At 42.4% G+C, this 16,612-nt stretch overlaps 1 protein-coding gene across 1 annotated transcript in view; it reads right to left on the bottom strand.

Annotated features, from left to right (window-relative positions):
- Positions 1-3,514: 3,514 nt before the first annotated feature.
- LOC120864560 (putative adhesion G protein-coupled receptor E4P) overlaps positions 3,515-16,612 on the bottom strand; it is a 29,666-nt gene continuing 16,568 nt past the window's right edge. The window contains exons 9-14 of the mRNA XM_040241617.1: positions 14,621-14,856; positions 12,960-13,026; positions 12,298-12,389; positions 11,275-11,455; positions 8,549-8,644; positions 3,515-4,440 (exon numbers count right to left, since the gene is read on the bottom strand). Of these exons, the coding sequence (XP_040097551.1) occupies positions 4,330-4,440; positions 8,549-8,644; positions 11,275-11,455; positions 12,298-12,389; positions 12,960-13,026; positions 14,621-14,856 (783 nt within the window). The 3' untranslated portion in view covers positions 3,515-4,329. The remainder of the gene's footprint in view (positions 4,441-8,548; positions 8,645-11,274; positions 11,456-12,297; positions 12,390-12,959; positions 13,027-14,620; positions 14,857-16,612) is intronic.

Below are 16,612 nucleotides of genomic sequence, written 5' to 3'. Positions count from 1 at the left end.
ACTCTGAAAGAGATGGGAATATCAGACCACCTCTTGAGAAACCTATATGCAGGTCAGGAAGCAACAGTTAGAACTGGACATGGAACAACAGACTGATTCCAAATAGGAAAAGGAGTACGTCAAGGCTGTATATTGTCACACTGCTTATTTAACGTCTATGCAGAGTACATCAGGAGAAACGCTGGGTTGAAAGAAGCACAAGCTGGAATCAAGATTACCAGGAGAAATATCAATAACCTCAGATATGCAGATGACACCACCCTTATGGCAGAAAGTGAAAAGGAACTAAAGAGCCTCTTGATGAAAGTGAAAGAGGAGAGTGAAAAAGCTGGCTTAAAGCTCAACACTCAGAAAACGAAGATCATGGCATCTGGTCCCATCACTTCATGGGAAATAGATGGGGAAACAGTGGAAATAGTGTTAGACTTTATTTTGGGGGGCTCCAAAATCACTGCAGATGGCGATTGCAGCCATGAAATTAAAAGACACTTACTCCTTGGAAGAAAAGTTATGACCAACCTAGATAGCATATTGAAAAGCAGAGATATTACTTTGCCAACAAAGGTCTGTCTAGTCAAGGCTATGGTTTCTCCAGTGGTCATGTGTGGATGTGAGTTGGACCGTGAAGAAAGCTGAGCACCGAAGAATTGATGCTTTTGAACTGTGGTGTTGGAGAAGACTCTTGAGGTTCCCTTGGACTGCAAGGAGGTCCAACCAGTCCATTCTGAAGGAGATCAGTCTTGGGATTTCTTTGGAGGGAATGATGCTAAAGCTGAAACTCCAGTACTTTGGCCACCTCATGCAAAGAGTTGACTCATTGGAAAAGACTCTGATGCTAGGAGGGATTGGGGGCAGGAGAAGAAGCGGACGACAGAGGATGAGATGGCTGGATGGCATCACTGACTCGATGGACGTGAATTTGAGTGAACTCCGGGAGTTGGTGATGGACAGGGAGGCCTGGCGTGCTGCGATTCATGGGGTCGCAGAAAGTTGGACAGGACTGAGCAATTGAACTGAACTGAACTGAACTGAAGTCTCTAAATCTGTTTCTTCTTTGTAAGTAAGTTAATTTGTATCAGTTCTTTTTAGATTCCACATATAAGAGATGTCATAATAAAGACATCTCTCTTTCTCTGCCTGACTCACTTCACTCAGTATGGCAATCTAGAGGTCTATCCATGTTGCTACAAATGGCAGTATTTCATTCTTTTTAACAGCTGAGTAATATTCCATTGTATAAATGTTGTTTTTGTTTTTTTAATTGGAATATAGTTGATTTACAATGTTGTGTTAGCTTCTGCTGCTGCTGCTGCTGCTGCTAAGTCACTTCAGTCATGTCCGACTCTGTGCAACCCCACAGATGGCAGCCCACCAGGCTCCCCAGCTTCTACTGTACAGTAAAGTGAATCAGTTATATGTATACATATATTCACTCTTTTTAAAGATTCTTTTCCCATGTAGGCTATTACAGAGTATTGAATAGGGTTCCCTGAGCTATACAGTAGGTCCTTATTAGCTAAGGACATACTAATGTCATTTTACTAATTATTACCTGGCAATTTTTTTGTAACTCCACTGTTCCCTTTTTCCTCTCTGCCTACCTTTATGAATTGATGATTTTCCAAGATGGTATACAATGATTCCTGGAGAAGGCAATGGCAACTCACTCTAGTACTTTTGCCTGGCAAATCCCATGGACGGAAGAGCCTGGTAGGCTGCAGTCCATGGGGTCGCTAGGAGTCGGACACGACTGAGCGACTTCACTATCACTTTTCACTTTTATGCACTGGAGAAGGAAATGGCAACCCACTCCAGTGTTCTTGCCTGGAGAATCCCAGGAACGGGGCAGCCTGGTGGGCTGCCATCTATGGGGTCGCACAGAGTCGGACACGACTGAAGCGAGTTAGCATACAATGATTCCATTTTTTTGTGGGTGTGAATCTACTATATGTTTTTGCTTTTGTGGTTACCCCAAAGCTTTCATAAAACATCTTACAGCTAAAATCATCCATTTAAAGTTGATAGCAACTTAACCCAAGGGTTTCCCTGATACTCAGTTGGTAAAGAATCCGCCTGCAATGCAGAAGATCCTGGTTTGATTCTTGGGTCAGGAAGATCCACTGGAGAAGGGATAGGCTACCCACTCCAGTATTATTGGGCTTCTCTTGTGGCACAGCTGGTAAAGAATCCACCTGCAATGTGGGCAGACCTAGGTTCAATCCCTGGGTTGGGAAGATTCCCTGGAGAAGGGAAAGGCTGCTGATTCCAGTATTCTGGCTTGGAGAATTCCATGGTCCATTGGGTCACAAAGTGTAGGACATGACTGAGTGACTTTCATTTTCACTAACCCCAATCACACATAAAGCTCCACTCTTCTTCTCTCCCTTTTTGTCTTTGATATCACAATTACAATCTTTTTATGTTTTGTATTTGTTAACAAATTAAGGTAGCTACAGTTATTTTTGGAGAAGGCAGTGGCACCCCACTCCAGTACTCTTGCCTGGAAAATCCCATGGACGGAGGAGCCTGGTGGGCTGTGTAGTCCATGGGGTCGCTAAAAGTCAGACACGACTGAGCAACTTCACTTTCACTTTTCACTTTTCACTTTCATGCATTGGAGAAGGAAATGGCAACCCACTCCAGTGTTCTTGCCTGGAGAATCCCAGGAATGGAGGAGCCTGATGGGCTGCAGTCTCTGGGGTCTCACAGAGTTGGACACGACTGAAGCGACTTAGCAGCAGCAGCAGCAGCACAGTTATTTTTAACATCTCATGCTTTAACCTTTACACTAGACTAAGTTGTTAACACACCACCATATTATAGTACTGTGTATGCTGTGTGTGCTCAGTCTAGTCTGACTCTGTGACCCATGGACTGTAGCCCACCAGGTTCCTCCGTCCATGGGATTTCCCAGGCAAGAATATTGGAGTGCATTGCCATTTCCTTCTCCGGGGAATCTTCCCAACCCAGGGATCGAACCTGAGTTTCTTAACTTCTTCTTGCATTGGCAGGCGGGTTCTTTACCACTAGTGCCCCCTGGGAAGCCTATAATAATTACAGTATTGGGGTATTCTAAATTTGACTATATGCTTTACAGTAAGTTCTACACTTTCTTCTTTAATGAATCATAATTGTACTGTCATTACAATTTAAAATTGTTTTGGAAACATTGTCTGGTCACAAAGTTATCCATGCACTTAATAATTCTAATGCTGAAACACACACCTAAAACTCAACATGTTTGGAAACGAATTTAGAAACAGTAGAACAAAATAAATCAAATCAAATTACTGATGTGATATGCCACACTGTTTTAGTTTGGGAGCATTTATACCAGGCCATGGAGATTGTAGGGTAAAGGAGTTATAGAAGGTGAGGCTCAGAAAAAGAATGAGACTGGCACTTTATAGGAACAGATCACCTTTGATGAGGTGAGAAGGGGCAGCAGTCAGATTAGTGAGCTGCTGCACTTATCCAAGAAAAGAGTAAGTATATATAGGCATGTATGTGGAAATCCACTGTCTTAAAGGGGCCTGTTCTTCTCCAAGGTTGTTCGAAGTAGTTATCTCTTAAACAGCTGGGGCAAGGAATTTTGGAGATCGGCCAGAGGCTGGACCGGATGGGAGCTGGGCGTAATCAACCTTAATGTCCATTTTTTTCTTGGGGTAACAGAGTTCTTTGTTTTGCACAGAATAGTGGGGAGGACCTGGAGGGGAATTTTAACTCCAGGCTATTTTGAGCCCTGTAACTTTCCTTCAGAGATGAACCTAAGAAAACAAAATTATATTTAATCAGAGAATAGGATAAGTTCAAAAAAGTCTTTGGGCGAAGAAAACGGAAAAGTGCTGGTGTTCTGACTGCAAAATTCTTCCCGAAGACAATTCACCCCTAAGTAGGACTGGTGGTGTCCCATTTTTGCATTGCCAAGCATGCAACCCTCTTTTCATACTAATTCATATGAGAATTATTGAATTATGCAGGTGTCCAGAGATGCAAAATCTTGGGGAGCATAAAATGCAATGGAGAAGCCAGAGGAGAATCTGTAAGCTGGATCCAGATGTTAGTCAGTCATAGGCAAGTTGGTAATGTCAAGCAGAGGAAAATCCACATATTTCTCTCATCATTAAAAAGGATTTCTTTACCATTTGATTGCACCTGACACACAATACTGGATTCTGGATCTAAGAATTCTCCCAGGTGTCCCTTTCTTTCTATGGAAAGAGAAACCAAGAGGAGGAAATCAGTCCGAACTCATTTTCACAGGAAAGGTCAACAGTGGCATTGGTCCCATCCATACATGACCACGAGGGGGCGCAGTCCACACGCAGCTCAGTTGTCTGTTTTGAACCAAGAAACACTAACAAGGTGAGGCCCAGGCGGTGGCTGGATAGACGCAGAGTCTCTTTTGCAAAAGAATTCCGATGACTTCTCCAGTTTCTCCTATTTGGGGAAACAATGTGGAGAAAAAGCTGAAGGGAAATGAACACCTCAGAAATTAACTAAAACTTCTAAGCGTGCTTGGAACTGATAAGCTAGAACTGCCCCATGGTTCAAAGCTCAGTAAATACAAAGCTGCTGCTGCTGCTGCTGCTGCTGCTGCTAAGTCGCTTCAGTCGTGTCCGACTCTGTGCGACCCCATAGAGGGCAACCCACCAGGCTCCTCTGTCCCTGGGATTCTCCAGGCAAGAACACTGGAGTGGGTTGCCATTTCCTTCTCCAAGGCATGAAAGTGAAAAGTGAAAGTGAAGTCGCTCAGTCATGTCCGACTCTTAGCGGCCGCAAGGACTGCAGCCTACGAGGCTCCTCCGTCCATGGGATTTTCCAGTCAAGAGTACTGGAATGAGGTGCCATTAATGTTGCCTGATGTATCAGTAAACAAAGGATGGTACAGCCACCCACAAAGGTGCACCCTGAGGGGACTCAGGATGAGAAAGAATAGGATACGGAGGTAAGTAGCTAAGATGCTTATCAAAGGAATTATTTCAAAGAGCCTAGGCGCTTGTGGGTTTCCCAGGTGGTACTAGTGGGAAAGAACCCATCTGCAAAGCAGGAGACTTAAGAGACTTGAGTTCCATCCCTGGGTCAGGAAAATCCTCTATTCCTGGGTCTGGAAGATCCAGGAGGGCATGGCAACCCACTCCAGTAGTCTTGCCTGGAGGGCTACAGTCCATAGGGTAGGATAGAGTGGGAAATGACTGAAGGGACTTAGAGCACACACGCAGACTCACATTTTCCTGTACATAGGAAAGCACTAAATTCCTTAACTTAAGATGTCCCTTAAGTTAATTTCCCTTAATTAACAGTAATCTTTTGCTGTTCTGACTACCTGATCTTTGTTGTAAACTCTTATATAACCTGACTCCTCCCTTGCCTCTTTGGAGCAGTCCCTCAGAGCTCTTCTTGAAGTCCTCGGAAAGTCTGACAAATAAAACATAATTCTCAACTTTTAGGTTGTGTTTTTTTTTTTTAACTCAACACCCTATAACACCATCTATAATGGGATTTAAAAAATTAATTTCTTCACAAACATTAAGTGTTTGGGGCTCAGAGGTAAAGAATCTGCCTGCAATGCAGGAAACTTGGGTTTAGCCCCTTTGTCAGGAAGTTCCACTGGAGAAGAGAATGGCAACCACTCAGGTATTCTTGCATGAAGAATTCCATGGACAGAGGAGCTTGGTGGACTACAGTCCATGAGGTCACAAGTAGTCAGGCATGACTGAACAACTAACACATATTGTGTGCCAGGTAGCATTTGAAGCTCTTAACCTATAAGATATCATTTAATTCTCATGATGAGACAGATATTATTATCATTCCCATTTTACAGAGGAAGAAACTGAGGTTCAGAGATATCAAGTGGCTTGTGCAAGGTCACACAGCCTGGAGATGGTAGAATCTGGGATCTGAATCCAGACACTTGGGCTCTATGTAAACCCAATAGTGATGGATCACTTAAACACTACAGAGGATTAATGGAGGTTGCAAGCTTGGTTAGGTTGATTATGTACTAATTTATTTATTGTCAGCTCCACCATACAGCATGCAGGATCTTAGTTCCGGACCAGGTATCTAATCCATACCCCGGCAGTGGAAGTGCAGAGTCCTAACCACTGCACAACCAGGAAAGTCTCTGATTATGTGCTTTTTAGAATGTAACATGTTGTCCAAAAACAGGGATTATGAGACTCTCCTGGGGGGTTCAGTGGTTAAGACTTTGCTTTTCAATGCAGAGGGTGTGGGTTCGATCCTTGGCTGGGGAGTTAAGATCCCATATACTTCGGGGCCAAAAAACCAAAACATAAAACAAGCAATATTGTAACACATTCAGGAAAGACTTTAAAAATGTTGTTGTTGTTGTTTAGTCGCTAAATTGCATCTTACTCTTTGAGACTCCATGGATTGTAGCACGTCAGCCTCCTCTATCCATGGGATTTCCCGGGCAAGAATGTGGACTTTAAAAATAATCCACGTTAAAAAAAATAAGGTATTATGATTATTATTCTGGACTCTTATATATAGTTTGTTGAAATGTCACCTCCTCAGTTCTTCCCTAACCATTCATTCCATAATAGTCTTTCCCTCACTACTTATCACTATATTCTAATTCTCTGCATACTCTGTCTCATTGTATGATATTTGTCTTGCCCCTAAAGGTATTTTGGTCAGTCTCTACTCTCTATAGATTTCATTGTTTTAGTCACTATTGTTTTCCTTCTGCCTAGGGCAATGCCTGGCCAGTGGAAATTGCTCACTGGATTTGAGAGTCTTAATTTCTTGTTTTGGTGCTATTGTTCAATTGCTAAATTGTGTCTGACTCTTTGCCATCCCATGGATTGCAGCATGCCAGGCTCCCCTGTCCTTCACTATCTCCCAGAGTTTGCTCAAACTCGTATCCATTGAGTCGGTGATACCATCTAACCATCTCATCTTCTGCAGCTCCCTTCTCCTCCTGCCTTCAGTCTTTCCCGGCATTAGGGTCTTAGCATTAGGGAATCTTAATTCCCTCATCACAGACTGACTCCATGCCCTCAGCAGTGAAAACAGAGAGCCCTAATCACTGGACCACCAGAGGATTCCCCCAGGGGTCATTTTTTAAAAATTAGATATATTCATCAAGTTTTTGCTTCCCTAGTGGCTCAGACAGTAAAGAATCTGCCTGCAATGAGGGAGACCCAGGTTGATCCCTGGGTCTGGAAGATTCCCTGGAGAAGGAAATGGTAACCCATGCCAGTATTCTTGCCTGGAGAATTCCAGGGACAGAGGATCTTGCTGGGCTACAGTCCATGGGGTCACAAATAGTTGGACTCGACTGAGGACTCAAGTGCCAGAGTCTTAGGGAGGTTCACTGTGCTGTGTGCTAAGTCACTTCAGTTGTATTTGACTTCGTGTGACTCTGTGAAGTGTACCCACCAGGCTCCTCCAGCCATGGGGTTCTCTAGGCAAGAATACTGGAGTGGGTTGCCACGTCCTCCTACAGGAGATCTTCCTGACCCAAGGATTAAACCTGCATCTCTTACGTCTTCTGTATTGGCAGGCAGGTTCTTTACCACTAGTGCCACTTGGGAAGGGAGGTTCATTACAGCCACATTATTTAAACATAAACTCTTCCACAGAGCTTCCCTAGCTGCAGTGTAGGAGATGCAGGTTTAATCACTGTATTGGGAAGATCCCCTGGAGGAGGACATGGCAACCCACTCCAGTATTCTTGCCTGAAAAATTCCACGGATGGAGGAGCCTGGCAGGCTATAGTCCACTGGGTCACAAAGAACTGGACACAACTGAGCCACTGAAGAACAATGAAACTCTTTCAGCCTGGTGCATTCCTGATTGCTTTCTAAATTTTTCTCCTTTTTATTTTCTTTTTAAACTTTTAATATAATTTTAAAAGGTTAATTTCCATTTGAAGTTATTACAAAATATTGGCTATATTCCCTGTGTTGTACAATAGATCTCTGAGCCCATCTTATATCCAATTGTTAATACCTCCCATGTCCCCACTCCTACACAGGTCCTCTCTTCAAGTCCAACCATGGCTTTGTCCTCTAGATCTGTGAGTCCTTTGCTCTATATTTTTTCTATAGCATATATCATTTTGTAGCATGCTGTATAATCGACTTTTGGTATTTACTGTCTGTCTATTCCCTATTGAAATATCAAGTCTGTGAAGCTGAGGATTTTCCCCCAATATCTAAAACAGTGACTTCACAAACTAGGAACTCAGTTAATTTTTTTAAAAAGAATGTTGTTGAATACCTGTAATATTTCTGTTAAATATCATTGGGTATTTGTTAATGGACTGAGGAGGAAGAAAGAAAGGAAAGAAGGAAGAAAGATAGGAAAAGGGAAGAAAGGAAAAAAAGAGGGAGAGGAAGAAAAAGGGAAAAAAGGATATTTTCTGGGTTTGGTCTCAAAATCCAGAAACTTCCACAGCTTAATGCAGGAATCTAATGTAATCTCTTTTTTTCAGATCAAACAACCAGGAAGTTCTTAGCAGCAGGAGATACTGAGTTCAGACAAGTACACGGCATTGCAGAAGAGCCCATCTTACCATTTTGGTCTGAGTAGCAGAGCGAAATACCTCAGAGCTTTCAGTTTCAACCCCTTTCCGCACCCCACTAAACCATTTCTTGAATTCCATCTGCACCTAAGGAATATAGAGGCTTGTGTTACATCCAAAGCTCGGTTTGGGAGAAAAGACCCTAAAACAGGAAATTATAGGTACAGAGACATAGTCTCTGCCACCCTTATACTGATTCTTGGTATAATATTGCCGTGTTCATGCTGATTCATTTAATTTAGATTGGATTTGCTTGGTTGTTAAAGAGGCATTTACTAAATGAAAGCCACCATAAGGGTTCTATATAGGATAACGGTAATGATGATGTTGATGGTGGTGAGGGTGATGGTGAAAATGCTGATGATGTTGGTATGATGGGGACCACATGGAGGGGGTGGTGATCTGATAGTAATAATGATGGAAAGGATTATGGTCGTGACGGTGATGATGACAAAGAAGGTAATGGTGATGTGATGGTTACCATGTGGAAGGCCATCATTTATTGAACACTAGCAACGTTTAATGTACTTTATAGGCAATGTATCAGTTAATACACTAACCAATGCAATGTAACATTCAGAAGAAAGGAGAGAAGAAAGACACTTCCCTTACCCCCAGTTAAATGTGAAGAGATTGAGACTCTTGGAAGTAAACTGACTTGCCTAAGATCACATAGCCAGCATGCAAAACCTTGTCTCTTTTACTCAGAGCCCTGACACTAGACCACCCACTGTGATTCCATGAATTGCCTTAATTTAACCACATTGTCATATTTTTAAAAAGACATCTAAATTCTTGATACTGAACATTAACTCACATTAAGTTCTATTTTACTTTTGTGTGTGAGCAGCACCAAGCATTAAGGCACTAAAAGATGAAAGAGAAATTTGTAAAGTGTTAAGATGGTCTTTTCACCGCCAGCATCTTAACTGCTGGTAGTTCTACTCAACAGCAAAGGGGAAAAAGCCAGGAAAGTTGTTTTCAGTCTTTACCCTAAAAAGAGTGAAATTATAATGACCCTCACTGAGAACATGTGTGCCACAAACTGCTAAGACGTTTGTTTTATGTTATCTCATTTAATTCTCAATCCGGCGAGGCAGGTATTGCCATATTTGCAGACGAGAAAAACCAAGGCTCGGAGAGAGTAAGCAACCCTCCCAGAGTCACACAGCAACCCAATTAGTGGAAATACCAGGGTTAGAGCTGGTCTTTCTGGGTTTGTGGTAATATAAAATTATGCCAATAAACCAGCCCTTTCCATGCAGTGCACCTGACTAGGAGGATTATTCATCCTCTCTCTGACAAATTCAGGTACGGCCATGGGGTCTGCTTTGGCCAGTGAAAGAGAGTTGAACTGTGCTTTGCCATAATCTCCTTTCCCTTTGCCATGAACACACCAATGTTCTACTAATAAATAAGGGCTGCCCCTTCATCCTCCATCACAGAGTGAAGACGATACATATCAAACCGCAGCTATGTAGCATGAGCAAGATATAAGCCTTTGTCATTGTAAGCCACTGAAATCAGAGGGGGATGAGCTAACTGTTACTACAGCAGAATCCCCCCTATCCAGACTGATATGTGTTCTGCTATGAATTAAAGTGTGTCCCCTGAAAATTCGTATATGAAAGGCCTAACTTTCCCAATGTAATTGTATCTGGAGATATGACCTTGATGGAAGTGATTAAGGTTAAATGCGGTCATAAGCTCCCAGGTGGTGCTAGAGGTATAGAACCTGCCTGCCAGTGCAGGAGACACAAGAGACACAGGTTCAATCCCTGGGTCAGGAAGATCCCCTGGAGGGGGGCATGGCAACCCACTCCAATATTTTTGCCTGGGGAATCCCATGGACAGAGGAGCCTGGTGGGCTATGGTCCATGAGGTTGCGGAGAATCGGGTACGACTGAACCAACTTAGCATGCATGAGGTCATAAGCACTGAGTCCCTGTTTGACAGGGTTAACAACATCCTTATAAGAAGAGACCTGAAAACTCTCATTCTCACTCCCATGTGAAGACACTTTCAGAAAGTGACCATCTACCAAGAAGAGAGTCCTCTTCAGAACCCCAAAACACTGGCATCCTGATATTAGGCATCTGGTCTCCCGAGTCGTGAGAAGATAAATTTCTATTGACCAGATCACGCTGTCTATGGTATTTTTTATGGCAGTCACCAGCAGACAAATGCATGCAACTTTCTTATACTTCTAAAATTATTCCAAAATAAAAAGTTTACTTAAAAAGAAGTTATTAATAACTAGACTAACAATCTTTTTTTTCCATATGGCAGGTCCAGATTGGAATGATGAATGAATGAGACTCAAAGCACATGGTTTACCCAAGAAGCACCTAAACCCTCTTCCTAGAATCAAGGCAACTCCAAAATAATAAACATACAAGGTCAGAGTGAAGATCCCCTGGAGAAGGGAACGGCTACCCACTCCAGGGCTTCCCTGGTGGCTCAGATGGTAAAGAATCCGCCTGCAATGTAGGAGACCTGAGTTTGATTCCTGGGTTGGGAAGATCCCCTGGAGAAGGGAATGGCTACCCGCTCCAGTATTCTGGCCTGGAGAATCCCATAGACTACCGTCCATGGGGTTGCGAAGAGTCAGTCACGACTAAGCGACTTTCACAAGGTCAGAGAAGGGCAAGGATATGAACAACAATTCAATAAGACTTTCAGATTAAGCTGGTGAGACACAAAATGATTTGCCTTACCTGGCGATTAAGAAGACAGTGTACCACAAAAAGCAAAGTCCCCTGCAGGACATTGATGATGGTGAACATGTAGGCAATGATTGATCCAATGGTCTTCCCAACTTCTTCAACCAAGAAAAAACCAAGACCCCAAGAACATCCCAGGATAAACAGCTGAGAGATGGCTTTAAATGTCATGACTCTGAAAAAGGAAAAAACAGTAATACCTCTCATTTATCACTACATGGTGTGCACGGCACTAAAGGCTTTAAGCAGGTTCTTTACCACTAGTGCCACCTGGGAAGCCCGCTCACGTATTACCTTAGTTAAACCTCATGAATAGCTCATGTGGCAAAGTGTCTTCCTTGAAGTCATGCAACTTGAAGAAGGCAGAACCCAATTCGTTTTTTCTTTTGAAATTAAATGTAGTTTTTAAAATTTATTTTTAATTGGAGGATAATTGCTTTACAATGTCGTATTGGTTTCTGCCATACATCAGCGTGAATCAGCCATAGGTATGCCCCCTCCCTCTTCAACTTTCCTCAGACCTCCCACCTCATCCCACCCCTCTAGGTTGTCACAGAGTACCAGATTTGAGCTCCTTCCATCATATAGCGAATTCCCACTGGCTATCTATTTTACATATGGTAATGTATCTGTTTCAATGCTACTTTCTCTATTCTTCCCACTCTCTCCTTTCCCTGCTGAGTCCACAAGTCTGTTCTCTGTGTCTGCATCTCCATGAACCTAGACCCTTTTATACAGAGTGAAGTAAGTCAGAAAGAGAAAAACAAATATCTCGTATTAATGCATACATGCAATCTAAGAAGATGGTACTGATGAACCTTTCTGCACAGCAGCAATGGAAAACCTAATGTTTATGACCTCTGAGGATAATGCTCGTTCTCACTCTTGAAAATTATTCCTCTGCAAAATCTTTTACCTGGAAGTTTTATACCCTACTTCTGTATGGGTAGTCCCAGAAAATGTGGTCCTATAGGAAAAAAATCTATGGGTACCACTAATTCTGGTGTGCATTCTTACCTGGTGTTCTGAATGGTGGAAACTTCTTTATTAAGGGAGGAAAGTTTGCTTCTCAAAATCCACAGAACTTGGAAGTAGAACACCAAGTTTGTCTGTGGAAACAGAATGGAAAATTGACTTGGAACTGTCTTTTGAAGCTATGTCATGCAACCCAACTTGAGGTAGACCTAAGAATCTGTTCCCAAAAGATATAGACTTTATAAGGGTGGTGATATGCACATAGGCTCTGGTCTTTTATACAACACAGACTATAGAACCCATAACATCTGATGGTTGATTAGCATGACTATATAATTTATCATTCAAGCCAGGACACTTTGAAAATGAAAGAATGCTATTCACATCTATACCAGGATGACGGATGTAATCAGGAATTTCTTGGCAAACAGAAAAATGTTCTATGCAGAGTGAATATTTTCTAAAGGTGTGTCAAATGAACAAATAATGGATTTTTAAAAGACTTCCCAGCAGAGGGTTATGTTATATCAGAGGAACCAGGGAGCTGGGGGAAGCTGAGGAAAGACAATATCTGAAGACAATATTTCCAGCAAGAAGCGTTGATCACATTAGGCTGTATTTCCTTATCACATCTCATTTCCACTTCAACAGATAAGAAACACACTCTGTGTTTGGCCAGTAAATATCATTGGTCGGTCACCTACCAAGATAATGAGTGCTACTGGCCCCATGAAGCTCCAGATGAACCCTTTATCAAGTTTGAGCCAGCAGCTGTTGAGAGAAAGATAAGCATTAGCTGCTGATTTCTTAGGAGAAAGCAAAGGACTTGAATTCGGGCTGCTGTAGCAATATCTGAGCGGTGTCCATACCTGTTTGGTTCAGATCTGAATCTTAGGTGGAATTAAACATGGGTCCTCATCTCTTGCAAACTGCATGCTTTGAACCTCAGTTTCCCAAGTGTAAAGTGGGGCCAATTGAAGTGTTGAAAAGATTAAGGAATTACTGTGACTATATACCAAGTCTTGAAGTCAGATAGTATTATCTGTCCTCTGACTTTGCTTTTCTCCTTCAATATTGTCTTAGCTATTCTGGGTCATTTGCCACTCCCTATAAACATCAGAACTGGATTGTCAATATCCACAAAATAATTTTTAGTTGGGAATACATTCAATCTATAGATCAAGTTGGAAAAAACTGACTTCTTGACAATATTGGGTCTTCCTGTCCATGAACATGGACTATCACTTAATTTATTTGAATTTTCTTTGATTTCTTTTATCAAGGTTTTTATCATATAGATCTCATAGTAAAGATTAAATGAGATAATGTGCATACATTTTTAAAATACATTTCCTGACAGAATTAAAGATCAATGAATATAGCTAATAATGTATTCTAATACCATATGAAAGTGAAAAGTGAAAGTCTTATCTGCATCTTTGCAACCCCATGGACTATAGAGTCCATGGAATTCTTCAGGCCAGAATACTGGAGTGGGTAGCCATTTCCTTGTCCAGTGAATCTTCCTGACCCAGGAATCGAACCAGGGTCTCCTGCATTGCAGGTAGATTCTTTACCAGCTGAGCTACCAGGGAATCCCAATAAATGTATTCTAATAATGTGCTGTGCTTAGTTGCTCAGTCATGACTGACTCTTTGGAACCCCGTGGACTGTAGCCCACCAGGCTCCTCTGTCCATGAAATTCTCCAAGCAAGAATACTGCAGTGGGTTGCCATGCCCTCCTCCAGGGGATCTTCCCAACCCAGGGACTGAACCCAAGTCTCCCACATTGAAGGTGGATTCTAATAATAATTATTGCTAAAATAAGAGAGTAAAAGTAGTAATTTTCAGCTACAAAAACTATCAACACTAATAATCAAGCATATTTCATGTACCTAGCACTCTAATGCCCAATACTTTGTATTCTGTCATAGCTTATATTTGCAAAGATAGTATAATTTATCAATATAATTTATTCTGAAAGAGGACATGGCAATATGAAACTGGTAAAAGTAAGCAATTACCAATACTTAGTAGGCAGAAAATCTCCTATACTTGATTCTATTCCAAGGGTTACAACTATGGCCCACACAGGCCAAATCTGGTCCACTCTTTGTTTTTGTAAATAAAGTTTTATTTACACACAGTTACATCCATTAATTTACAAATTGTCTATAACACTGCAGGGGCAATGTTGAGTAATTTCCAAAAAGACCATATGGCTTGCAAAACAATGATAGTTACCATCTGTTGTTTTTCTTTTTTTTTTAATAGAAACTTTGCTAGCCCCTCTCTACCCTACTGTTTCAGATTTTGTATTGGTAATGGACACCACTTCCACCATGAATGCACTCATCATGCTTACTGAGTATACGTTCCATAATTCTTGTGTCCTACTGCTGCCGATACAGCCACAATCAGAGCTGGGACCCCATAGCCTACAGGGTACATGAACCTCTTCTTGAATCTGCCTGCAGTGGTGTAATTGGCCACCTTGAGGTTCCTGACAGTGAGGAGGAGGTACAGCCCTTCGAGGAGCATCCAGGTGAAGGCGGCCAAGTAGAGGTAATGCAGTACACCTGCAATGACCTTGCACAGCACCTGGAGGGGAGAGTAGAGTTAGGAACATGGAGCTGATGTGGTCTGTACCTGATTATATTCTTGTCTGCATGCATGCCAAGTCGCTTCAGTCGTGTCCAACTCTTTGCGACCCCATGGACTGTAGCCCACCAGGCTCCTCTGTCCATGGGACTCTCCGGGCAAGAATACTGGAGTGGGTTGCCATGCCCTTCTCCAGGGGGTCTTCCTCACCCAGGGATCGAATCTGCGTCTCTTATGTCTCTTGCATTGGCAGGCAGGTTCTTTACCACTAGCACCACCTGGGAAGTCAAATTATATCCTTAACACTTATTATTTCTTGCATGCTAGCCTGGAATTTCAATTCTTACACCTGTGCCATTTTGCTTAGGGGCAACACTTCTTCTAGGGACTCTCACCAGCCATTGAAATCTGCCTATCTTGTGTATGGGGCAAGCCAGAAGTGCCAAGAAATGAGTGTCATGGGTGAAAAGTGAAAGTGTTAGTCACTCAGTCATGTCCAGCTCTTTGTGACCTCATTGACTGTAGCCTGCAAGGCTCCTCAGTCCATGGAATTCTCCAGGCAAGAATACTGGATTGGTAGCCATGCTCTTCTCCAGGAGATCTTTCCAACCCAAGGACTGAACCTGGGTCTGCTCTACTGGAAGCAGATTCTTTACAATCTGAGGCACTGTGGGAGCAGCACTCAAATCCATAATAGACAAGAGTTAGCAAATCAATACTCCACCGACCTTGCCCTTCGGGGGGATGGGATGGTTAATTTTACGTTTCAGCTTGACTGGGCTAGGGCATGTCCAGATAACTGATGAGATATTATTTCTGGGCATGTCTGTGAGGATGTTTCTGGAAGAGATTAGCATCGGAATCAATAGACTAAGTAACAAAGATGGCCCTCACCAATGAGGATTGGCATCACCCAACTTGTCAAGGTCATGAATAGAACAGAAGGTTGGAGAAAGGGAGAACTTGCTCTCTCTGCTTGAACTGGGACATCCATCTTCTCTAGCTCTCAGACATCAAAGGTCATGGTTCCAATAAATTTTATTTATGAACTGTATGGCAGAAACCAGCAAAGTTACATCCACCAAAATGCGAAGCCTCCATCCACCCTCAGTTTGTCACTAGGACGTGACTTACCAAGCAGAGACTACATTTCCCAGCACTCCTTGCAGTTAGTTTGACCATGTTACTGGATTCTAGCCAATGGGATTTGAGAGGTCCATATAAACCCCTCTCCTAGGACTCCACCACACTCTCTTTCCACTTGGTCAAAATGGAAAGAATCTCAGGATGACCTTGGAAGCTGTGTATGGAAGATGAGAGAGCCTCCCATGGCCTGAGGTTGGAGAAGAGATACCCTTTACACCTGTTCACTCACCCTCTACTGACTCACAGGGGAAAATGAACTACTGTTGTGACAAACCACTGCTATTTTATAGTTTATTTGTTGCAGTAGCTATTGTAACCCTAACTAACACCATCAGTCTGACACTCAAACATTTTGTTAAATAACCCCTCAGAAATTATGGTCATTGGCACAGCACCAAGTGCTGTTTGAGTGAAAGAGACATGTGTATTCCAGTGTTCATCGCAAAACTGTTTATAATAGCCAGGACGTGGAAGCAACCTAGATGTCCATCAGCAGATGAATGGATAAGAAAGCTGTGGTATATATACACAGTGGAGTATTACTCAGCCATTGAAAAAATACATTTGAATCAGTTCTAATGAGGCGGATTAAGCTGGAGCCTATTATACA

The sequence above is a fragment of the Oryx dammah genome, unplaced genomic scaffold (genome assembly GCF_014754425.2).
Source record: "Oryx dammah isolate SB20612 unplaced genomic scaffold, SCBI_Odam_1.1 HiC_scaffold_5, whole genome shotgun sequence".
NCBI lineage: Eukaryota > Metazoa > Chordata > Mammalia > Artiodactyla > Bovidae > Oryx > Oryx dammah.
The sequence above is the reverse complement of the archived record's forward strand: the minus strand, read 5'-3'. Positions and strand labels throughout refer to the sequence as shown.